Source organism: Piliocolobus tephrosceles, chromosome 18 (genome assembly GCF_002776525.5).
Source record: "Piliocolobus tephrosceles isolate RC106 chromosome 18, ASM277652v3, whole genome shotgun sequence".
NCBI lineage: Eukaryota > Metazoa > Chordata > Mammalia > Primates > Cercopithecidae > Piliocolobus > Piliocolobus tephrosceles.
Genome location: NC_045451.1, coordinates 28,848,746 through 28,875,289, shown reverse-complemented (window position 1 = coordinate 28,875,289; position 26,544 = coordinate 28,848,746). Strand labels below are relative to the sequence as shown.

General features: G+C 33.7%; 1 protein-coding gene across 1 annotated transcript in view; it reads left to right on the top strand.

The window, feature by feature from the left end:
• DCC (DCC netrin 1 receptor) overlaps nt 1-26,544 on the top strand; it is a 1,259,004-nt gene that overhangs the window by 1,016,640 nt on the left and 215,820 nt on the right. Inside the window, exon 15 of the mRNA XM_026455168.2 lies at nt 3,697-3,891. Within this exon, the coding sequence (XP_026310953.1) occupies nt 3,697-3,891 (195 nt within the window). The remainder of the gene's footprint in view (nt 1-3,696; nt 3,892-26,544) is intronic.

Below are 26,544 nucleotides of genomic sequence, written 5' to 3'. Positions count from 1 at the left end.
CAAGATGAGATTTGTGTGGGAACACAACCAAATCATATCAGGCTTCATTAATTTAAACATTTCAGGCAAAATGTGCTCTTTGGTTTCAAATTAACTCAATAGCTACTCTACTACTCCTCTGTGCTTCATATGTGCAAGCAGTGTCTTAGAGATACTTGTAAAATGTTTCATGTACTTCTGAGCAGCAAATTTCAGTTGCAGACTCCAAATAAATAATAGGCATATTATGTATCTTCCACAGCAAATTTTCTAAATTGATATTTTATAGTTCATTCTAATAGTAACCACTTTCCTAATCCATACGGTCATCTATGTCAGAGAAAACTCACTCAGGTAGCATAAAATGAAAATTGTTATTTCTGCCTTTATATTAAGTGAGTGGGCATAAATTGGCTCTCATGGATTATGAACAATCTCCTGGCACAGTTATCATGATGATGAGGCCATATATTATGAATGGCTTGGGTCTAATACTACCTCGATAGGAACTGTCCTTTTGGTCCTGTGAGTTTAATTTGGTGATAAAGGGTCATTAAGGCTGGGCATGTAGACTCACATCTATAATTCCAACACTTTAGGAGGCCAAGGCAGGTGGATTGCTTGAGTCCAGGAGTTCAAGACCAGTCTGGACAACATGGCAAAACTCCATCTCTACAAAAATATAAAAATAAAATAAATAGATAGATAAATAAAATAAATAGATAGATAAATAAATTAACTGGGCGTGGTGGCGCCTGTATGTAGTCCCAACTACTAGGGAGGTTGTGGTAGGAGGTTGACTTGAGTCAGAGGGTTAGAGGCTGCAGTGAGCTGTAAGATCACCACTACAATCCAGCCTGGGAGGCAGAAGAAGATCCTGTCTCTGTCTCTCACACACACAAACCTAATTAGTATTTAGATGAAGAGGCAACATATCTTCTTATGTACTAACTTTTTTTCTAATATTAAAAATTATTTTGAGGCTTGCCTCTAGGACTGAAACATTTTCATACAGTGAAGGATAAAAGGGAGTCTTACATTCTAAAAACTCCTCTTTTTCAAGAGCCAGTTGGTGTATGCATTACGATGATATTTTAAAGCTCCAATGAATAAAATTCTGTAGTTACTAACTTAACCAATTTGCAAGAGAACTCTTCATTGGTTTTCAGAAATATGGATAGTTACTGTTCTGAAAACATTTTAACAGTTTAAACGGTTTTTCGTTTTATTCTAAAAGATGTTAAATATTGTCATTCAAATCATTATGATTTCATATTGCTTTTAAAAAGTCATAAATGCAGAAGATCTAGTTTATTTTCTTAGTGTACGATTAGGCAGATTATCTTGTTGTTTTAAAAGTCAGTGCAAAAACTTCAAATGTGCTAAACAGAACTGACTGAGAGTCCATTACATTTCAAGGGCACTGGTGAGACTGTGGCAATAGGGTTGAAAAGTGTTAATCCATCCTTTTCATCTCTTTTTATTACTTTTACTTAGAGCTTATATTAGGATATACTTCACAAACAACGTGTTTCTGCTGTTAAGGCTTATATCCACATTTTGAGACATAATTTTTTATGAGGTCTTTGCATATTATATCATGGGCTTTTTTAGGGCAGACAAATAATAGCTTTCCCTTTTTGCTCACGAAGGGCCATCTTTGGGGAAAAAGCATCTTTAGAAAATTCTGTCGATGTGGCAACTTTAAAATCATTTGAAAAGCTTTAGAATCTTTTGAAAATGGTACCTATTTTGAAAACTTTAATAAGAACATGCTTCCATCTATCACGTAAGTTAGAAGTGGGAATGCTGCATATGAATAAAAGTGGTAGGGACTGTGCCAGTTTTGGGTACTACATTGAGGAAAAAAAGTAATATTACCTCTAGTCATCAGATTTCCTTGCGTAATTTGGCATATGTTACCTTCAGAGATTTTCTAAATCACTGGACACAGACATTTCTGGAACATAAATAATGAACAGCATCACTTGAATAAAATTCAAATCACTAATGTTTTTGAGTACTTATTAATTGCCAAGAAGTGTGTTAAGCACTTATTGAAGTTTGGATGGGCATATTCTTTCTTACATATCTTTGCATAATACTTCCCTGATTTTCAAAGAATAGTCTATGTGTGCTAATATTTAGCCAATCAAAATATTTATCATAATCTGTTGTAACTGCCTTTTTACTTGCCTATTTCTCATTAGACTATAAACTCCAATAGTGCAGGTTTTATGTCTGCCGTATTTGTTCTTCCTATATCCTGAATATTATAGGTACCGAGGCTCAAATCTCAAATATAATAGGTGTTGTATAAATATTTGTTAATTGGCTGGGTGTGATGACTCAAGCCTGTAATCCCAGCACTTTGGGAGGCTGAGGCGGGTGGATCACGAGGTCAGAAGTTCAAGATAATCCTGCCCAAGATGATGAATCCCCATCTCTACTAAAAATACAAAAATTAGCCAGGTGTGGTGGCAGGCACCTATAATCTCAGCTACGCAGGAGGCTGAGGCAGATGATTGCTTGAACCTGGGAGGCAGAGGCTGCAGTGAGCCGAGATCGTGTCACTGCTCTCCAACCTGGGTGACAGAGTCTCTGTCTCAATAAATAAATAAATGTAAATTGAATAACAATCCGTGTCCAGAAAAAAATATATATATATTTTTTAGGACTAGGAAATAGGGAAGAATGACAACATAAAAATCAGAACAATTTATTATTAAAACTTACTAATTTTCAACACACAATTCCTTTAAAAGAAAATATATATGAGGGTGACATGCACATTCTCTTTTTAATATCTGGCAATATTTGAGAATTTATTTGCTACTCATAATGAATATGTTTGTATGAATTATCTCATTAAATCTTCTCAACACCATACCTTCATTCTACAGGTTAGGGAACTGAGGCTTAAAGAGGATAAATAATATCTCAAAATCTCACAGACAGTGAGCATAGAGTACAAGTTTGAATTCTTCTCTTTCTTACTTCCGGAGCTCAGGCTTTGAGTCAATCAATATTTGGAATGCCCACTTAGAAGGGAAACTCAGAGAAGTGAAATAATTTCATGAGGACACAGAGCTGGTAAATGACAGAATGTGGCATTAAACCAAATTTGCACAGGTCTAGAGGTTGTAAGACTTTAATCCAGGCCACTGTCTTCTTTCTTTTAATAATAAATGCATTTTTCACTGATTTAATAAACCATGAATCAGGTACCATCCTAATCATGCTGAACAGATCATGGCCCTTAACTGTTTCTCCTGACAATTACATAAGAAATACTGGTTAATTTGTTTTTGTTTTTAGTTGAATCAGGTGAATAATTATTGGATGAGACAGCATTGACGTTTTATTCTCCATTCTATTTTTCTTACATCTGCCTTGGTTTTCACCCTTCATTAATGATACCTAAGAAGAAACATGTAAAAAAAAAATTGAAAAAAAAAAAAAAAAAGCCCAAATAAGACACTATTTGAATAAAGATGCATTGATGCTACCTACCATGCCCATGGAAAGAATTTGGTATTCTTGTGTGCTTAAGAAATTTTGTGACATTGAAATCCAACGTAGAAAATGTATCACATGCTGAAATAAAGAGTGACTTGGGCAATAGGGGATGCATTATTCGTCTTGCTTAAATGATGTTCTGCCATGCTACGTTTTCTGTTATGAGGCATGCTGATAATGACTCTTTTTGAATGCTAGAATCTCAAGTTCCTGATCAACCAAGCTCTCTCCATGTGAGGCCCCAGACCAACTGCATCATCATGAGTTGGACTCCTCCCTTGAACCCAAACATCGTGGTGCGAGGTTATATTATTGGTTACGGCGTTGGGAGCCCTTACGCTGAGACAGTGCGTGTGGACAGCAAGCAGCGATATTATTCCATTGAGAGGTTAGGTGAGTATCTGCTATTTGTTTTTTCTATTAAGGGGAATTATGTCATTATGACTGCAAAAGAAGATGAAAGAAGGAATTTTCAGTCATGGCAATACATCAGAATGATCAAACTCCGTCCTGCATGTTTCCCTGCCTCTACCGATCTAGGTTCTCTTATTGTGCTCAACTCAACTTCATTTTTTACGGAATACAATACTTCAGCTGTGATATTCTGAATTCATTGAAAACTTGTTCATTCAGAGAGGTCTAATGTGTGCAAAAGTGTTCATATTCATTTTAGATCTGATTTCCCATAGTGCTGTAGGAGGTTATATTATTAACACAGAGAAATAAAGTAAACATAATGTATCAGGATGCCAGTAAGTTAAACAATTTTCATAACGCAAAATGTAAGTTGATTCTACCTGTTGATTTAATATCATATTATATTGACCCCACTGGAAATGCAGCTTGACTGGGCAGGCAAGGTGTAGGGGGTGGGGGGATTTGCAATGTCTCTCACAAACAGAACATTTGTGATGAGAAGCCTGATTTGAATTTGAATAACTAAAATGCAGTAGCAAGAAAAGATTTTCTCAGTAAAGGAGGAAAATTGAACTGACCCATTCTCTCTATAATTGCTTCAAACACTAATAAGAGAAACACCTACTGAAAATCTCCATAATTTTAGTTAGCTTGGCATTTAGAAATAATATTCTTTCCATCAGTTCCTGAGTTTGAATGTAAAGGCAATCACAAAACTCATATTTATGGCTGTCAAACCTATGTCATGGGACTCCCACTTATCCATTATTCAGCATCCGCCATCTTTGACAGTTCATCTTGATGCCACTCACCAGACAGAAGGAGGGAGGTCGGAAGGGAAGTCAGGACTCAGAGGAAGTCAGGAGTGAAACTGCATTGTTGACCCTATCCTTTAGAAAATGATTCTCTTTGTTAACAAAAGAACATTCCAAAGGTCTCCAAATTTAGTCAAGTTTAGGTGTTTGGGAGATTAACATTGGCAAATCTCCCCAAATGCTTAACAAGAAAAACAGAAAAAGTCTCTGGAAAATCTATTCTAAAGAGCTAGGAAAATTGTTAAAGGTAAAATGGGATATGAACCTGTCTCAGTAATAATTATGAATTTGTAATTACACATACACACAGATAGGTATGTAAGTTCTACCAGTTGACACTCTTTTAACATAGTCCCATGTCTTAATATGAAATACAATAATTAGCATGTTGTTCATTAAATATCCTCACGGTTATGCAAATGAAATGCCATTTTTCCAACATGTGTTTTCACTATTTAGCCAAAGTGTGTGTGAGAGACATACCTTAAGCTCTAATCTTTATAAAGATAAGGATTTATTCAAGTCCACGTTCACACTGCAAATACATCACCAATTATTTTGTTTATTCTAGTGAGCATTAAAATTGATACATCAGTTTCCGTGGTAACTTTTTGAGAAGGTATTTTGAAAGGCAAAGTTGTCTAGTCATTACATATACATAATAAAGAAAAGGAAATTTTATGTTTTAAGGACTGTATGACAGTTATACAACTAAAAGTGAATTAAAGTAAGTTTAATTCATTTAAGCATAGGGTCAGTCATAACTTCAAGTATCATGGTTGTATATTAAACTATAAAAATCTATTTGTTTTATAATTGACCAATAAACCCCTTCATCTATTTCATGAGAAAGCAAGACTTCTAAACAGCATTTTATTTGCAGTTTAGACACCAGATAGTGTGATCAGCTTCAGGCTGGAAATACAAGAACATCTTGAGTAATATCTAATATTATCTAATTAAAAGCAAACAAACAACTTGCCTACTATAGGCATAGAGCTTCATTAATCAGTGTTTATACTATTAAATATTTATAATTAATCTACTGACATTTTACTCCTTTTAGTTCAAGAGCCCTAGTGCCAGACTTGATATATGATATAGACACACAAGATCTGAATTTAATACTTCTTAGCAAAATTAATTTGAAGCCAAACCACTTTTTAAAAAACTCACTATCTACCTACCAATTGATCTATTTATCTATCAAGTTATCTGTCTTTACATCTTTATTCAGGTATTATTTATATACAGTACACTGTATACGGTAAAAGATACTTTTTGGCATTTTTAAAAGAGCATTATTGAGGTATAATATTTGTTTATTTTTATAATATTTTCTCTAATTTATCTCAGTAATACTTTATAGTTTCAAGTGTAAAGGTCTTCAGTGTTTACGTTAAACTTATTCCTAAATACATATGTATATGTAGGAATATACATATATTAGAAATACCCCCCAAAACATACATATATATATTTGGAAATATATATTTAAATAGATGTACATATATTTAGGACTATTTAAATTATACACATATATTTGAATATCCCTAAATATATGTACATATGTATATTATATATACATATATATTTGGATTATTTTAAATAGAACTGTTAAAATTTATTTTAAATAAATTTTTACTATAGTAGATTTATAGATGATTATATAATGTATATATAGATGTATTGTTGTATTTATAAATGTATAGAATACAAGAGTTTTTTTAATACTAACCTTGTATCCTAATATCTGTTAAATTTACCTATATATGCCATTAGTTTTTTAGATTATCTAAAATTTTCCATTTAGTCAAACATATCTATGCAAACAGAAAGTTTTATATATAGTTTCTTATCTCTGTCTCTTTTATGTCTTTCTGTTGCCTTACTTCAGTGGTTAGGATCTCTAGTAAAATACTGAATAAAAGTGCTGAAAGCAGGTATCTTTCCCTTGTGTCTCATCTTAGAATAAAAAAATTTAGTCTTTACCATGAAATAGGTTATTACCTCTGGGCTCTGTATCTAAGTCTTTTGTGAGATTGAGGAAATGTTATACTCTTTCTAGTTTTCTAGAAATTCTGGTCATGAATATTTGTTGAATTTTATTAGACAAGTTTCTATCTTTTGAAATTTTTCTTTTCTTTTTTAAAAATACAGTGAGTTGCATTGATTTATTTTTGAAGGGTAACCAACCTTGAATTTCATGTATAAATCCTGTGTGGCTATCATGTATTATCCTTTTCTTATGTTGTTTGATTTATTAATGCTTATTAAGGATTTTTTGTGTGTGTGCCTATATTCAGTAGGTTATATTTGTCTACAATTTTCTTTTCCTATAGTGTCTATATCCTGTTTCTCTTTTACTCCAGTTAGATTGGCTCATAAAATGAGCTGGATTATATTTACTCCCCTTCTATTACAGAAAATTTGTGTAAAATAAATTTTATTTATTTCTTAAGTATTTTATAGATTTTACTAATGAAATCATCTGGACCTGAGATTTTTTTTTTTTTTTTTATAGAAAGGCTTTGATAATAGATTTAATTTTTTAAACAGATATAGGCCTGATTTGCATACTTTCTTGTATTGATTTTGGTAAGTTAAATTTTTAATAAAATCCATCCATTTCATTTTGTCCCTTGTTGACACAGAGTTATTCATAATGTTCTCTTTATCTGTTATCTATGGTTATTAATTGCTTTTTCATTTCTGATATTGGTCTTTTCTGGTTCCTCTCTTTTTTTGTGATATCTAGACAGGGGTTTACTAATTTTGTTGATCTTTTCAAAAAAGAGCCTTTGACATTACTAACTTTTCTGTTATCTATCTCTGTTTTATTTCTTTCATTTCTGTTGTTATCTTGACTACTTCCCTCCTGACACTTATTTTAGATCTGGTCTTCTATTTCTAATTTATTGACATATGAACCTTATAATGTATGCATCCACTGTTGTTCCTCTAGGTATCATTTTACATGCATTCCACAAATTTTCATATGTTGTATTTTTATTACCATTTAGTTCAAAACATTTCCTAATTTTCCTGTGATTTATTATATTCTCTAAGTTATTTAGTAAGGTGGTACTTAATTTTCAAATTTTGGGATTTTCCTAGTTATCTAGTTATTATTGGTTTTCTTTTCTTTTTTTTTTTTTTTTTTTTTTGAGCCAGAATCTCACTCTGTTGGCCAGGCTGGAGTGCAGTGGAGGGATCTTGGCTCACTGCTCCCTCTGCCTTCCAGGTTCAAGCAATTCTCCTGCCTCAGTTTCCCAAGTAGCTGGGATTACAAGTGTGTGCCATCGTGCCTAGCTAACTTTTGTATTTTTAGTAGAGACGGGATTTCACACTCTTGTCCAGGCTGGTCTTGAATTCCTGATCTCATGATCCATCTGCCTCGGCCTCCCAAAGTGCTGGGATTGCAGGTGTGAGCCACCACACCCAGCCTAAATTTGAGTTATTAGTAGCACTTAGCAATATGTCTGATATTGCATATTGCAGTAAGGTCATATTGCATATTGCAGTGAGGTTGCCGTGAGCCAAGATCACCCCTTTGCATTCCAGCCTGGGTGACAGAGCAAGACTCTGTGTCAGAAAAAAAAAGAAAGAGAAGAAATATGTCTTATAAGGGCTCAGCTGACTTTTTCTATAATGGACCAGAGACTAAACACTTTAGGCTTCACGGCCATGTAATAGTCTCTGTCACCACTCCTCAACTCAACTATTATAGCATGAAAGCAGCCAAAGACAATACATACTTAAATAGACATAGCTGTGTCCTAATAAACCTTTATTTGTGGACCCAGGAACCTATAATTTTATATAATTTATGTATATATTATAAACTTTTATATGTTATAAAATTCTGTCTCTTTTAATTTTAGCAACTATTTAAATATTAAAAAACATTCTTAACTCATGGGCTATACAAAAATAGTGGCCGCTCAACTATAATTTACTGATTCTTGCTCTTAGTGATTGCTCTAGAAGATACCATCTATGTATTTAATCTTTCCCACTTTATTTAGGCTAATATCATAGCATATCATATAAAATATAGAAACCTGCAACTGCACAGGTCTCTTTATCATATGGACTATTCCTTGTGTTGTAATGGTCATATGTATTACATGTGCATGCATTGAAAATCCCACTGGATAGTCTTATATATTTATTGTGTTATGCAGTCACGGATTTTTTTTAAGACTTAAGGGGAAACTATGTTTTCTATTTAGCCAGATATATAACATTTCTTATGCTTTTCATTTGTATCTGAAGATGAAGTTCTTATCCAGTATTATCTCCCTTTAGACAGAAAATCTTCCTTTACCGTTTCTTTGTAGTTCAGTCAGGTGGCAACAACTTTTCTTTGTTTCACTTTATCTAAAAATGTCTTCATTCTACTTTTTTTTTTCCTGAAGAATATTTTCACTGGATATAGAATTCCACATTGACAGACTTTTTTTTTCTTTTCTCCAGTTATTTAAAGGTGATGTTTCTCTGTATACTCGACTCTATGGTTTCGGATGAAAAAACATTAGTGTTTCAGACCATTGCAACTTAATGTATTTATACATATGGTTGAATTTTATTTTTGTTTTCCATTTATTGGATTGCTTTTTTGTGTCCCTGTTTTCCCTTTCTTGACTTCTTTTGGATTATTTGAAATTTTTGTTTTAAGTTTTATTATTATTTTATTATTTTCCTGAGATGAGATCTTGTTCTGTTGGCCAGGTTGGAATACTGTGGAGCTCTCATGGTTCACTGCAACCTTGACCTCCCAGGCTCAAGTAATCCTCCCACCTCAGCCTCCTGAGTAGCTGGGAAAACAGGCTTGTGTCAACATAACATTCAAAATGTTGTTTCCCTGTAGTAATATAAACTTTTTTATTTTTTTGCTGGGTGCTTTTAAGACTTCTTTGAAATAATTGATTTCCAGCAGCTAGATTATCTCATATAGAGGCATAGTCATTTTTTACTGTATCTTGCCTGTGTGTTTCATGCTTATTAAATCTATAAATTTATGTTTTCACCAATTTTGGTCATTTTGTCTTCAAATATTTTTCCCCACTATTCACCACATTCCTTCTGACACTGTAATCATATGTATTTTATACATTTGAATTTTATCTTACACATTCTCAGAACTGTGATATTTTCTTTTGTTTTTTAACCTTTTTACTCTTTTCTTGATATTGATTGCTTTATCTATTATCATGTTTACTGATAAACTCCTTCATTACCTCCATTTCATTGTTAGGGTTATATGGTAAAGGTCATTATATTTTAAAACATTGTCCTCTTTTTAATTTTAAAATCTCCATTTTTCCACATTTTCTACTACTCTGTTGAGATTTTCTATATTCCTTGCAAGTATAAATTACCTCTGAGAATGTACTTATAAAAGTTACTTTAGCATGTTTCTCTGATAATTTTAACATCTGTGCCATTTGGGTTGGGTATCTATTTGCTTTTTCACTTGAGAATGGACTACATTTACCAGTTTTTTTTTGGTATGTTGTATAATTTTAGACTATACATCAGGCATTGTCAATGTTAAGTTGTAGAATCTGGGTTTTATTACAGTCCTTGAAAATTTTTTGATATATTGGTTTTAGAAGACAATCAACAGTTAGATTCAGATGGTAAGATCGATTTTGCTTTCTCTAGACAGCAATTAAAATCTTGGTTAAGTTTCCTAATCCTTTGCTCTGCTGTTAGTGGTTAGACGGAGAGTTATGCAAGTTTTTACTCAGAATCAGGACATCTCTGTCTCCAGAACTCTTTTCTGTATACTTTTTGTAAACTGTTTCCCTCATCCCCTGCAATGTCTTTCAGTGATTCTTCTGGCAGAAAGTGGGGAGGGTTTCTACTGGAGTGCCAGCTGACGGTAATGGGGTGCTTTCCATGCTGCAAAGTTTTCTTGGAGTGAAACAAAACTAATTCCAATGTTAGTCACTTCACCAAGATCTTAATTCCAAATCCGCCTAGTTTTGTAAAATACTCAGACCTCATATTGTTGGGATACTGGTTTTGGCAGGGATTGTTTTGTATCTTGTTTAGAACTTGAGGCTGTTATCAGTGGGATGGATAAGCTAAAAGGAGCTTACACAATCAGAGAATAATTGGAACCTCGCAGTCCCATTTTAAATATTTTTGGACAGCTGTTATTGTGAACGTTCTTGATAAAAATAAGATGACTTCCTGGGCAGTGTATTTAACATCTGAATTACATTTGGCACTATAGCACTTATTTACTAACAACATGTATTAGAGGAACTAAAAATGACTCTGAAATATATAATTTAGTTGCTATATTAGTCTGTTTTCAAGCTGCTAATAAAGACATACTTGAGAATGTGCCATTTACAAAAGAAAGAGGTTTAATTGGACTTACAGTTCCATGTGGCTGGGGAAGCATCCCAATTATAGTGGAAGGCAAGGAGGAGCAAGTCACATCTTACATAGAGGGCAATAAGCAAAAAGAGAGCTTATGCAGAGAAACTCCCCTTTATAAACCATGAGATCTCATGAGACTCATTTACTATCACAAGAACAGTGCAGGAAAAATCTGTTCCCATAATTCAACCACCTCCTACTGGATTCCTCCTACAACATGTGGGAACTGTGGGAGTTACAATTCAAGATGATATTTGGGTGGGGAAACAGCTAAACCATATCATTCTGCTCTTGGTCCCTCCTAAATCATATATCCTCACCTTTCAAAACTTAGCATGCCTTCCCAACAGTCCCCCAAAGTCTTATTTCAGCATTGACTCAAAAGCCCACAGACCAATGTCTCATCTGACACAAGGCAAGTCCCTTTCACCTATGAGCCTGTAAAATCAAAACCAAGTTAATTATTTCCTAGATACAATGCAGAGACAGACATCGGGTAAATACAGCCATTCCAAATGGGAGAAATTGGCCAAAACAAAGGGGCTATAGGCCCCATGCAAGTCAAAAGTCCAGAGGGACAGTCAAATCTTAAAGCTCCAAAATGATCTCTTTTGACATCATGGTCTCACATCCAGGTCACACTGATGCAAGAGGTGGGCTTCCATTATCTTGGGCAGCTTCACTCCTGCGGTTTTGCAGGGTACAGCCTCCCTCCTGGCTGCTTTTATGGGCTTGCATTGAGTGTCTGTGGCTTTTCTGAACACATGGTACAAGCTGTCAGTGAATCTACCATTATGGGGTCTGGAGGACAGTGGCCCTCTTCTGATAGCTCCACTAGGCAGTGCCCCATTAAGTACTCTGTATGGTGGCTCCAATCCCATGTTTTCCTTCCATACTGCCCTAGCAGAGGTTCTCCATCAGAGCCCCTCCCCTGCAAGAAACTTCTGCCTGGACATCCAGACATTTTCATACATCCTCTGAAATCTAGGTGGAGGTTCCCAAACCCCAATTCTTGACTTCTATTCACTGGCAGGCTCAACACCACATGGAAGCTACCAAGGCTGGAGGCTTACACCCTCTGAAGCCATGGCCCAATCTCTACATTAGCACCTTTTAGCCATGGCTGGAGCAGCTGGAACACAGGGTACCAAGTCCCTAGGCTGCACACAACACAGGGACCCTGGGCCCAGCCCACAGAACCACTTTTTCCTCTTAGGCATCCAGGCCTGTGATGGGAGGGGCGGCACTGAAGACTTCTGACATGCCCTGGAGACATTTTCTCCATTGTCTTGGTGATTAACATTTGGCTCCTGGTTAATTATGCAACTTTCTGCAGATGGTTTGAATTTCTCCTCAGAAAATGGGATTTTCTTTGCTATCACATTATCTGGCTGCAAATTTTGCAAACTTTTATGCTCTGGTTCCCTTATAAAACTGAATGTGTTTAATAGCACCCAAGTCACCTCTTGAATGCTTTGCTCCTGAGAAATTTATTCCACTATATACCCCAAATCATATCCCTCAAGTTCAAAGTTCCACAAATTTCTAGGGCAGGGGAAGAATGCCACCAGTCTCTTTGCCAAAACATAGCAAGAGTCACTTTTGCTCCATTTCCCAACAATCTCCTCATTTCCATCTGAGACCAACTCACCCTGGACTTTATTGTTCATATCGCTATCAGCCTTTTGGGCAAAGCCATTCAACAAGTCTCTAGGAAGTTTCAAACATTTCCACATTTTCTTCTGAGCCCTCCACACTGTTCCAACCTCTGCGTGTTACCCAGTTCCAAAGTCACTTCCACATTTTCAGGTATCTTTTCAGCAACCCACAACTCCTGGTACCAATTTGCTATATTAGTCTATTTTCACACTGCTTATAAGATATACCCAAGACTGGGCAATTTACAAAAGAAAGGGGTTTAATTGGATTTACAGTTCCGTGTGGCTGGGGAAACCTCACAATCATAGCTGAAGGCAAGGAAGAGCAAATCACAACTTACATGGCTGACAGCAGGCCAAAAGAGAGCTTGTGCATAGAAACTCCCTTTTTCAAAACCATCAAATCTCATGACACTCATTCACTATCATGAGAACACTGCAGGAAAGACCTGCCCCCATAATTCAATCACTACCCACCAGGTTCCTACCACGACATGTAGGAATTGTGGGAGTTACAAGTCAAGGTGAGATTTGGGTGGGGACACAGCCAAGCCATATCTGTTGCAAAAATAAAATGCTAGAGTAATCTTCTCACTAAAGTTGAACTTCTGACTAGTAATTTTAAAAAACTGAATTTGGCTTAGGCATTTAAATAATGATTCTATAAAGTATAGTATTCAACTTCTTAAACAATGGAAAAGATAAAAAGTAACATCAAATACATTTACAATTCATGAGAATCAGAGAACAAACCTGATTATGTACAAATATACAGATATAGCCATGTTTTTCCAACTGATATTAAACAAACATGGCAAACATTCCTGTGAGGATTTATGTTCTTCCAATTCTAATTAGCGCATGTAAAACTATCACATCTTAATGAAAATGAATAGAACTCGTTCACCACCATTGATGTGGATTAACAAAGATGTACAGGGAACTAAGTTCTTAGAATTTAGCATTGCCCTAGAAAGGAAGACTATATAATTAAAACTTCTAGGGTTTTATATCTATTACTCCTGAAATGTTTTAATCATTAGAGTACATAAAGATACTTAGGTTATATCCATGAATAGTCATTATAATTTCCTTTTATTCTTATCCTTTCAATGATGCTTATTAGAGGACATTGTCTTAGTAGACTAGCAATTTAAAAACATAGGCTAAGCATACAAAAAAGTAAATCAATATGGAATTAAATGGAACTCTTAATCTGAGTGTAGATCCATATTTTTCTCCTTTCTGTAATGTTTAATACTAGAAAAGTGATTTGAACTCTGGCTTTATAATAGCTCAGTAAAAATAGGAAACAAAAGATGCTTTTAGTCCCTATATCATGGTATCAGAGGGTTAACAGATTTTGAAAAAAGTCACTAGAAGTTGGAAAGTTGGTAATTTAAGAGCTATAAATGTCAAACTTTATATTGTGATCATTGCAATATTAAGAAAATTTTGGCTGATTAAAAATATTCAACTTTTTTGAATAAACTCATTGTCCAGTTCTAAATAGTACCAAAAATTCTTTTGTAACACTGATTGGAAAAAAATTAATTTATACAGTTTAGTAAAAAATATGTATATAAGAAAATGAGCTTTCTATTTGTGATTAAGTTTGTTGATAGTCCACTGGTTTCAAATGAAGTTTTGAGTTCTGTCTCTAACAATGGATTATTGACCGTATTTGTCACAGTAGCCTTTTCATTCCCACATTGCAGGATTCTCTGTGCCTCAATTTTCCCATCTGTTCAACATGATAGTTATACATCTTACAAGTTTTTGTATAGAGTCCACTTACACAATAAAGGCAAAGACATTTGTAGTTTATTCAAAAAGTTTAAAAAGTTAAGCATATGTAAATAAGGCGTTATTCTTCTTAGTCTGTACATTAGTAGTTCAGCAATATGAATAATGTAGTTCCGTGGGCTTTTATTTGTGTTTTTTATAAACATTAAAGCTTTTAGTATTCTAGTTTATCTTCTTCACCTAAAAGTGGACAGTATCAAATACATTTTAAAAAATAGTTGAGCAGTCAAATTTTAAGACTCATATAACTAATCAAATGCATACAATTATTTAAAACATATTAATTTACTGAAATTAATTAGTATGAATTTAAAAATCTAAACAACACAGTGATATTCAGCTTGATGTGAAAGGCAAAAGCAGAAATTCCTAGTTTTAACTATAATGTAATTCTGATTAGAAAATCTTGACTGACAGAATTAGATTCATTCAACGTGAGTACTACTTGCCCAGAGAGGAGTGAGAGGGGATAAGAAAAGGTCACTCCATGAGATCATTACTCAGAATATATCAGGAAGACTGGATTTTATCTTTTATGATTTTTTCTGTGTCTAGTGTCTTCTAAACCTATAACTATTTTCAAGAAGTCTTTAAGGACAGCCACAGGGTGATTCATTAACAATGCATACTCTTCTATTTGTAACTGTTTTCTCGATTTCTACACTGAGGTTCTGAGGTCCAAAGCACAGGCATTGTTTTATACCTGGTGAATTTTCTAAGGCTATTTGAAAAACTCGGTTACAAAAGATACTAGTATTGTATACTAGCATTGAAAAGGAGAAGAAAATATGTTCTCATTGAATATAAATATATATATTTATTATATATATAAAATATATATATTTGTTATATATAATATATATTATATATATTTATATATGTACTCAATGAGAACATTATATATATATATATATATTTCATTAGAAATCTCCAAATAGAGCTGTCTTCATCATTTTCCTTTTGCTAAAATAACACTTTCACATTTTATTTTGTATTTTATAATCAGAGTTGTTATTTGTAAAACAAACTGACAAAGTATTATGTGGGTCATTCAGTCTACCAACATTAAATTCAAGCATTCAAAGAATAAAAATAATTTTCTTCATTGTCTCTACTTTTCAAGAAAATGTTTTATCTGAGTCAGAATAGCTTAGATCTCATTCTTAATTCCTCACATCAGTCCGTTTACAGACAGCTACTTGGTGTGTTTCTTCTAAGCACTTTAGAAATAACAAATCTATTTCTTCATCCTCCCCACTATGTCAGGTATTATCCCAATTTTACAAATTATGTAAGACAGAGAAATAACTAAGTAAATAAGAAAAGCCAAAGCTATTTTGTTAAATTTTTTAAAAGTTAAATGTTACATTAACACTAACAGATAAATATTGTAATAAACAGTAAAGACTTGACTCGTTAGTTTAAAGAAAGGGGGCCTGATATCAAATCCAAATCTGATCAGAACTTACAGAGAGAGCACACTATTGCAGGAAGATCCCACTTTCTATATGGAAAAGCAAAATATCTTCAATTCACTAACAAAATAATATAATCCAGCTACATAGGACATAGCCTAAAGTTTCTGATTAAATACGACTGACAGCTTCAGTACAAGTCCCAGAGTTTAATCACAGCGGTATTTATTGTTTATTCTATGAGCTGTATTCATAGCTGACTTGGAGGAAAGACACAGAAAAGCAAATGCTGTATCAGGGCATTTTCCTTTATTAAGCAGTTGATTTGTGTGTTTTTCCTTTTAATTCTATTGGTTTCTGTTCCATGTGCTTTGAAGATCTCTTATCAGGTGAATAATTATTTAGGATTGTTATGTCTTGTGGATGAATACTTTATCATTTATGAACTATCCCTTTTTGCTGGTGATGCTATTGTTTATTCTGAAATCTATTTTGATATTAGTGCATCCACTCCAGACTATACATTTTTGACTTTGGTTATCATTATACATATCATGCAGCATTATACATATCATGCTATAATGGGTACATATATCCATTATTTTACTCTAAAACTATGTGTGTTTTATAATTAAAGTGGGTTTTTGTTGGCAGCATACACTTGGAGTTTTCTTTATATCCAATCTGTCAATCTCTGACACTTAATCAAAGTGTTTAGACCATTTACATTTAATGTGAATATAGATCTCGTTTAGTTTATAACTGCCATCCTTGCTATTCATTTTTTATGTATTGCATCTGTTGTCCCTTCTTTGTATATGTGTGTGTGTTTGTGAATTGTTTTCTAAGTTTCTGCAGTTTTTATTTAATATTTTTAATCATTCATCTTACACTCTTCCTGGGCTCATTAGCTCTAACTGTTTTGCTTCCTCAGTGGTTACTTTAAAATTTATATTATATATTTTGATCTTACCACTATTGACCTTAAGTAAATACTATACCACTTAATAATACATGATATTTCATTTAAAGTGGGGTGGTTTGGAAGAGGTTTATTTGGAGTGGAGAAAATAATATGTGAGTTCCAGACTGGCCTGACCAATATGGAGAAATCCTATCTCTACCAAAAATACAAAATTAGCCAGGCATGGTGATGCATGCCTGTAATCCCAGTTACTCGGGAGGCTGAGATAGGAGAATCACTTGAACCTGGAGGCAGAGGTTGCAATAAACCAAGATCACGCCATTGCACTCCAGCATGGGCAACAACAATGAAACTCTACTTGAGGAAAAAAAAAAAAAAAGCAGGTATTTGATAAAATATAAGGAGCCAATTCTAATTTTTTAAGTATGATTTAAAAACTGTAAAACCCACCAACATTATATTCAACAAGAAAATGCTAAAGCTATTTCATTAAAACCTGAACTAAGACAAAAATAGATAAATAAACAAATATCCTTTAAAGGTTTAAAAAATAATGTGTTGTCTAACTACACAGCAGTTTTGGTGTTCTTCTGTCCTCTGTGTTATTTTAGATATTTAACTGGTATCATTTTTCTTACATCTTGAAGGACTTCTTTAATATTAAATATTTCTCGTAACATCATTGTTCTGATGATTAATTTTCTATCTTTGTATGTGTGAAAAAGTTTTCATTTTGCCATTAAAAATTATTTTCACTGGGCATAGAATTCTAGGCTGATAAATTATTTTCTTTCAGTAATTTTAAGGATGTTCCACCATTATTTCATATATTGCCTTATTTCCAACAAAACTATTGCACTCGTTCTTATTTTTGCACCACTGCACATAATATGGTTTTTATTTCTCTCTGCTTTGAAGAATTATTTCCTTGTCATGGATTTTATACAATTTTATTTTGATATATTGGTATAGTTTTCATTATGTTTCTTCTGATTGAGAATTTTTTAGATACTTCATCAAATTTAGAAGTTTTCAGTTATTATTTCTTTATATAGTTTTTCTTTCTCCCAATATCACCACTCTCAACTTAGAACTCCAATTAAACAGATACTTTATTTTGTTTTATTCATTTATTTATTTTTTTGAGACAGGGTCTCGCTCTGTCACCTAGGCTGGAGTGCAGTGATGTGATCATGATTCAGCCTCAAATTCCTGGGCTCAAGAAATTCTTCTGCCTTTGCTTCCCAAAGCGCTAGGATTTGCAGTGTGAGTTACTGCACATAACTCAGTATCACTCAGTCTCTCCTCTACCTTCTTGGATATATATAATACAGTCATAATAACACTTTCATTGTCCATGTCTATGAATTATTTTATCTGTCTCATTTCCAGGTCTGTTTCTATTTATTATTATTTTTCTTCATTATGAGTTGTGTTTCCTGGTTTTTATGTTTTTATTTTGTTGGGTGCTAGAGATGTTTGTGTTTTTTAAATATTCTTTCATTTTGTTCTAAGATACAGTTACGTTATTTTGAAAAGCATTAACCCCTTTTAGGTTTGCTTTTAATCTATTAGATGTTACTGGAGCACTGGGGATAATTTGTGCCACTACTGAGACAATACCATCTGAGTACTCTACCCAAATTTCTATGAGTTACATGGTTGTCCATCTGGCCGATGAAGTCCCCACTGAGCACCAAAGATTTGTAACTCTGTTACTATTGCATGGTTTTGTCCTCAGCCTTGGGAAGTATCCTCATACACATGCACTGATAAGTACTCACATGATGACTTAAGAGGGACAAAATCTCTGTAGATCTTCAGAGCTCTTCTGAGAAATTCTATTCTCTATGGTATTCTTCCCCAACAAACTCTAGCTACTTTTAGTCACATCAGACTTTCAACGTTGTGTCTTCAATTTAGGGAGACTGCTGGACTGGGCTTCTTCTGAGTTGTTCTTTTCTCTTCTGCAACCTGGAAACTTTCCATGTAATGAGATAATGAAATCAAAGCACTCACTTTATTTTTCTTCTCTTAGAGGTCGCTGAACTGATCTTCCTCATATCCAATGTCTGAAAATTATTGTTTTACATATTTTGGACGTTTTTTAAGTTTTTCCAGGCAGGAGGGATACATCTACTCCCTATTAATCCATTTTGACCAGAAGTGAAGTTGGAGTTCTTTAATAAGTTATTAAACAATCATTTTATGATTTCAGTATGCCAAAACTTTTAACTTTTTAAGAGTACCAAAAATGCCAAACTGCATTATATCTATTTCCTGATTTCTGCCACAAGTCTCATCAAGAATGAATCCTAACTGTCATATTGTATTTTTAGAGAGTAAATTTAACTTGAGTGCTTTTAGAAATAGGTCTTTTATCCTGCGGAGAAATGAACCTTTATAACTCCCAGAGTGTATTCTAAGTTCAGTGAATTCAAGGTAAATTACAATGTTAACTTCAGCATCCCCCCCATCAAAAAATCCATTCATGCATGGAATGTAGAAGTTTTAAGTTTATGACATGCAAACATTTAAAATTGGAAAAATCAATGCACTTTAGCAGCCTCAAGAATAGTTGACATACATGAATAAAAAATGAATAAGCACCATGTAGAGAACATTTATTATTTTGAAACAAAATGCATTGTAGGTATTGGTTAACAAAATTCTGCTTTGTATGTTTTGAAGCAGAGTTTAAGAAGAATTGTGTAGAATGATGTTTGACCTAAAATTTAGAAAGCCTGATCACAAAGACCTCATTGAAAGAAGTCATTTAATGGTAAATGAAATTAGAAAGGACAGTAGATTTACTCAAAATATCTTACTCAGAGCATTTATGTACAGTGCAGCAATAGTGAACATGGACTTCAGCTGTGTTTCAGACTGCAGGATCAGAATAGATCGTTGAAAATTCATACATTGTATGCTGTATAAGCCATTCTAGAAGGAAATTCATTTACCTTGATATTATTTTATAATTTCAACATTCACACAGATAATTCCTGCTTGTTCTTAAGCTAACATCAGTAATTTCTGAGAATATAATTTTATTCCTAGAGTTTTAATGTGTGTGCTCTAAAATGTAGTTTTATCTCTAATTTGATTATAAATATTTCTTATTTACGTTGTTTATTATTTGTGCCAGTAGTTTGTCCAGTTACTATGTTCTAAATGTGAGTAGAATATGGAATCTAATGAATCCAAAGGAAAATATATCTTTTTTTTTAGCCTTTCATGAGTGCTTTGAAATTCAGTTTAGTGTGTTTCAGTGCTTTTATTTTATAAATGTAGATGAATTCAATATAGTATAATGAATTGCTATCTGAGTTATAATTTTATTTTCAGATTTTCTTGACCATTTAATTGACATTAATCAAAACACTAAATGGGTAAATTTTCCATATTGCAGGCAGTTGTTTACTTAGAAAAAAAAAAATTCTTGTGATAGATGGTGTGCTAAAAGACCAGATGATTTATTATTTCTTACCAAAATTATTTTATAAAATGACTTATTGAGTCACTTTAAGCATAAGAAACCATACTGAGGAAAGTGGGGAATACTAAGAAATATAAGACATATTCTCTCTCTCTCTCTTTTTTTTTTTTTTTTTTTGTGATGGAGTCTCACTCTGTTGCCCAGGCATGGTCTCGGCTCACTGCCACCTCTGCCTCCTGGGCTCAAGTGATTCTCCTGCCTCAGCCTCCCAAGTAGCTGGGATTACAGGCCCCTGCCACCACGCCTGGCTAATTTTTTGTATTTTTAGTAAAAATGGGATTTTCACCATGTTGGCCAGGCTGGTCTCGAACTCCTGACCTCGTGATCTTCCCGCCTCAGCCTCCCCAAGTGGTGGGATTATAGGCGTGAGCCACCACGCCCAGCTGTAAGACATATTATCTAACACATTCTAGGCTACAAAACACCAATATAATAAATATAAGATTATTTCATGAAAAGAATGAGTGTGGTCACATTGTTTCTCCAAGACCAGTGATTGCATTAGTAGTTTGAAAGTTTACTTTGGTATGAGGTTGTTAGAAGAGTTTTGGTAGAAATGTTGGATGGAGAATTTTTGACTTAAAGATAAGGTGGGATTCATCCTCATGGGACGCTATGTTATATACTGTATATAAGACTGCAGAGTCAAGGAAAAGCAAAAGAGATTCACGGTTCAGTGAACAAACTAATTGAACCATGAATGCAAGTTTATATAAGGGAGTTGCAGGAGTTATAAATAGACAGATAACTTGAGTGCAGGTTTTGGAGTTTCAAAAATTGTAACCTATGATATTCTTGTATTTTCCTCTTACCAAATTATTCCAAGAGTCCACGCTGTGTATTTAACAGCCATTTTGCTGCAGTATTAACTGAATCACAAATACTGGAGACTTGCGTGCAAGTCATTAAGCTAGTTAGTAAGACTTACCTGTCACCTAGCCTTTATTTTCTTTCTTACTTATCCTTTTGTTTTGTTTTATTTCAGCCTTCTCATTTTTCATTAAAAATATATTTGTTAGTTATGCTGCTTTATTAAGTAGGAAGTGCTGGTTCAGAAATTAAAAAACAATGTTTAGGAGATTGGGGGGAAAAGTCCAACAACTAAGATTTTGTATTGATTTACTAGAGCTGCCATAACAAATACACAAACTTAAACAACAAAAATTGTTTCTTCACAGTTTTGAAGGCCAAACATCCAAAATTGAGGTGTCAGCAGGGCCGCACAGTCCCTGAAGGCTCTATGAGAGCATCCTTTCTTGCCTTTTCTGGATCCGGGTAGCTATCAGCATTCCTTGTGACTGTGTCACTCCCATCTCCGTGTCTGTATTCACATGACCTTCTCCTCTTGTCTCTCTCTACCATGTGCCTCTTATAAGGACACATCATGATTAACATGGGCCCACCTGATTAACAAGGATGATCTCATCTAGAGGTCCTTAACTTATTGATACTTGCAAAGACTCCTTTTCCAACTAAGGTCTCATTCACAGGTTCTGGAGGTTAGAACATGCACATATCGTCTTAGAGGCTCCCCTTAAAACCAATATACCTTTTAAAGAAGTATCTCAGAAATCAACAATTTCTAAAATGTCACTTCTCTGCTAATTATGAAGGAGGCTATGTTGACTTTCCCCTAAATGCTTATAGAAGAAAATGATCCCTTATGTCATAACACTATGACTTTTCAGTAATACTCTATGCTACCAGCACAAATATTTAACCTGTCCTAATGAAAGACGTGACATAATGACATAAAAGGGTGTAAAGGCCTGCTTTACTGTAGTTCTGTTTGTACTTCTTATTTTTACAAATTAATATATGGAGCATTAGACATACAAGTTGCTATTTTTTAAATGATTTATAACATGCTATTTCTGGACTGTATGGCCAGTTTTTTTTCTCTCATTTCAACGAGACAGTAAATGCCTAGCTTAGGGAATGCCTAGTTTAGGGAAAGGTCATTCCTATTGAATGAATAAAATTTGAGACAACATATAATACTTCCAAGTATGATTAAAAGATATTTCTAAGAATTGGGCTATATATAAACACTGACCTCTCCCAAATGATTATGCTAGCTAAATAAAATATGTAAATAACTCATATAATGAATAATCTATTTGATTAACCAATATGTTTCAGAAGAAACATTGCTAGAAGTAATCAACTCTATTCTATTGCTGTCTTTAACTTACCAAATATATCTCTACCGGTCACAATGACTAGTATACATAAGATATATACTATCTTATTTTCCACATTTGTCTAACAAAGTACTGACTAAAACACACACACAAAACCTAATAAACAGAAAATTCCTATAGAAACTATCTTATAAAATGTTTTGCCACTTTTTTAAGGTTAATTTCTTTAAATTATGAACTATATAAATATTAATTATATATAAATATTAACTATCTGACCCAAATCTTGCTCTTCTCCCAGCACCTTAAAAACAATTAAATGCCTGGACATGACTAGTCCTAAGAAGGGAACAGTATTCATGTCATTCTGAACCACACAGATAAAGGAAACTATGTTATGCAGAAGAAGATGGGATACAAGGTCTTGATGATGGATAAGTCAGGGTTCACTGAAATGGGTACCGAGTCAGGGCTCTCCAAAGTAATAGCATAAGAAATTTGGCTCTGGATGTCATTATAAGAATAGAAGGGATTTCTCCTTGAGGAATTCTGGATTTAAAGAAAGAGACCAAGAGGTAGGGCACAATTTCCCAGGGCTAATTAGGATTAATTAAATTTCCTTTTCATGGCTCATTCTTTAGAGCAGACACTGTGAAGAGGGGAAGATATATTTAACAATAATTATTCACATTTTTCAGAAAATGAGTAATTAATATCTCTTATTAATAAATTCCATCTTAGAAAGGCTTAGTCTATTCAAATACAACTACAGTGTAGTTGCGGCTTCTCTTTTAACTCTGGATTCTTGTTTTAACAGCAGTTTTAAAAGTGGAGAATATTTTTTTCTCATAAAAATAGATTGAGATATTTTCTCATAAAAATATTATTGAGAAATAATTTAACACAAAAAACACTATTGGAAAAAGAAAGAGTTAGAGTGACAGGGAATGATCACATTAGAAGATTCTTAGCAGTGAAGTTGGATGAATAAGATAGTTTTACCTTTTTAGTCAAAGGGAATATTACCTCAGCTATCCAAAAGAATTGTGTTTTCTGGCCAGTCAACCACATCTTTTTTGTTAGTGTATAGCAGATGCAAATTGGAAACAATACCAGTTTTGAATTCATCCTATCTACCATTTTTGTAATGTGGCAAGGCTTTTGCTTTCCAGAAAGAAGCAGAAAATAAATGTGAATGGAATACAGTGAATACTGCATACTTTTTCTTCTTGTTATGAGAAAAGCATATTTACAGCAAATAAATTATACATATATATTTTTAAAAATGTAGAGCCTGGAATTTTAAACACAAGAGTAAAAGTAGGTGATTTTTATTTATGGTAATCTAGTTCCCAAGGCTTGCACAACAATTAATCATTTCTGAACAGATATTAGGGAATTCTATAAAAGTATTGGACAAACAGTACTTATGGAAAGCTTGTAGAATTGGGACAGAAAGGTGATTATTTTCTTTTATATTTGGCCCTCTTCTTATTGTTTTCTTTCTCTAATATGTTATCTCATGATAGTAATGATACAATAATAATTAAATTATCAACTGTTACTTTCTGTTTTCTCAAGTCTCTTACATTATTGCCATACCATCTTTTATTATTTGAACTTGCAGTAAAACTTCAGGGACGATTATTTTGATCACAACTGTAGGACTTGTGCCTCTGTCGAATCACAAACAGAAATAAAAAGCATGAATAAATATTTTGTGAAATAAAATATATTTAAAGAATAATTGGTAATGAGTGACAAATGTTTGCAACTCTGGATAATAATAGAGTTAATGTGTCCACTTTTTCTTTTGGTGCTTTTTCACTTGTCTGAATGGCAGCTGGAAGTGCTTTAAAGTTCCAAAACACAAGTGCATGCATTGCAGTGACTTTTCCGTTGTTGGTCAAGTTACTGAGACTCCATGTCTTGCTTTCCTCCATCTGTCAAAGGAACATAACAGCCACTCATGGCCTTCACAGGAAAAAGTGTAGGAAGAGAAAACAGATCTTGTCAGTGTGGGGTGGAAGATGAAGTTATTTTTAAAACAAGTATCTTGTACCTTCAGGAAGCAAAATCTGGCTTAAGGTATTTTTTTTCTTCTTTTCTGAATAGGCTATCATCATAGATATTTTAAACTGCTTTTTAAAGTGAAGACTATACTTTTGTTTTCTGTGAATTATATTTTATTTTTAGACATTGAGGAGAAAACCAGAAGGGATCCTCCTACCCCCTTACAAATAGTGTTCACTAAAAGAAGTAGATATTATTATTTATGCTGCTGTATTATCTACAGCTAGGAAACACACTTAATACATGCATTATGAACAATGGAAGGTTTGCATGGCCCATAATAATGGTAATGAATAACACTTATTGAACCTTTACTCTGTGCCAACTCTATGTATTGTCTATGCACTGTCTCATTTGCTCCTCACAGTGTACCTAAGAGAAGAGCGTTCTGATTGACGCCGTCTTACAATGCATTAACACCAATTACATCAAGTTAAACTGAGGCTAAGAAGGTTTAAGGGACTCCTACCAAATCCCTTAGCTAGTTAAGTGACAGAACCAGGACTCAAACAGGCAGACTCAAAAGCATTCCTTACCCACTGTGCTGTGTTGCATTAGGTGACATACCTTTCACGTGCTATCTCTTGAAAGTCAAATACAACTTTGAAAAATATCTAGCAAGTGGAGCCAATTCTGCTGAAATTCTATAGCAATTTTCTGTTGTCTGTCATTTCTTCGCTGGCATTTAGCATCTGGAAAATTCTTCAGAGATTTTCTTTTCTCTAAAATTATAGAAGTTTAATATTAAAGCAAGCACAATATTAACTAGTTTCCAAAAATGAAAGTTCTAACCAGCTTTTAGAGAGTTTATGATAAAAGATAATATATTCTTATAGTCACACTCAGAAGAATAAAGGTATGCAAGGGACAGAGTGGTCAGTGAATGTGCCCATGTGGGAACTGCGTTCTTTTCTAACTCTCCATTCTCTCCCATGGCCCTGTCTCTTCCACACCCGCATAAATATTTACACACACATATGGTCGCTTTGAAATTCTGCCACAGACTTTTTTGTCCACTGTCATTTCTATATGTTTTCTTCTCAGATAAATTCCATTCCTCAGCTCTCCAGAGTCTCCCATAGTACTGACAGAATGTTTATGATTTGTTTAAGGTTTTTCAAATATATTGAATTGAGTAATAGTGACTTATACCATAACTTTTAAGTAGAAGGATTTAGTCTCTCTAAAAACAAGTTGCCTCCTTTCCAAGTATGAGCCTTCAGTGTTTTGCCTGGCTTCACTGAGTCAGTGAGCAGACTAAGGTTTGAATATTACTATACATGAGATACATATCAGAGGTGCAAAAATCACAATAAATGTTCAAAATCATTAACATTATAATAATAGCAAAATAGATTTACTTGGATAAGTCTATTAAGGTAATTAGAGAGAGTTATTGGAACCTTAATGTGTTTGGAGTTTAATGCCGTAAATCAGCAATTCAGTCAACCTATATCAAGTGCCAAAGAGGAAAACACTATTGCCAATTATGGTTGAATAGAAAGAACACTATACTTGGAATAAAAATTGTAACCTAGAATCTGGTCCTTCTTTTTATTATCTGGGAGAACACTGACACATAATAGACTCTCTCCAGCCCTCAATTTCCGCACTGTCGAATTAGGGATGACAATATGATTTCTTTAGGTTGTTACAAAGATTAAATGGGTAAAGTATATAAAAGAATTAATATTTCTATTTTTTTCTTTTTTCATAATTCTCAAGAAATTGCCCCTGTTTTTTCAGGGAAACATAGCTGCAAAGTCAACTGGGAAATGTAGTCTAATTCTACCATAACATTGGCCCAGCAATTTTTTTTTTTTTTTTTAAGGCTGATGGTGTCTATGTTTTCTTTCTTTCTTTCTTTCTTTCTTTCTTTCTTTCTTTCTTTCTTT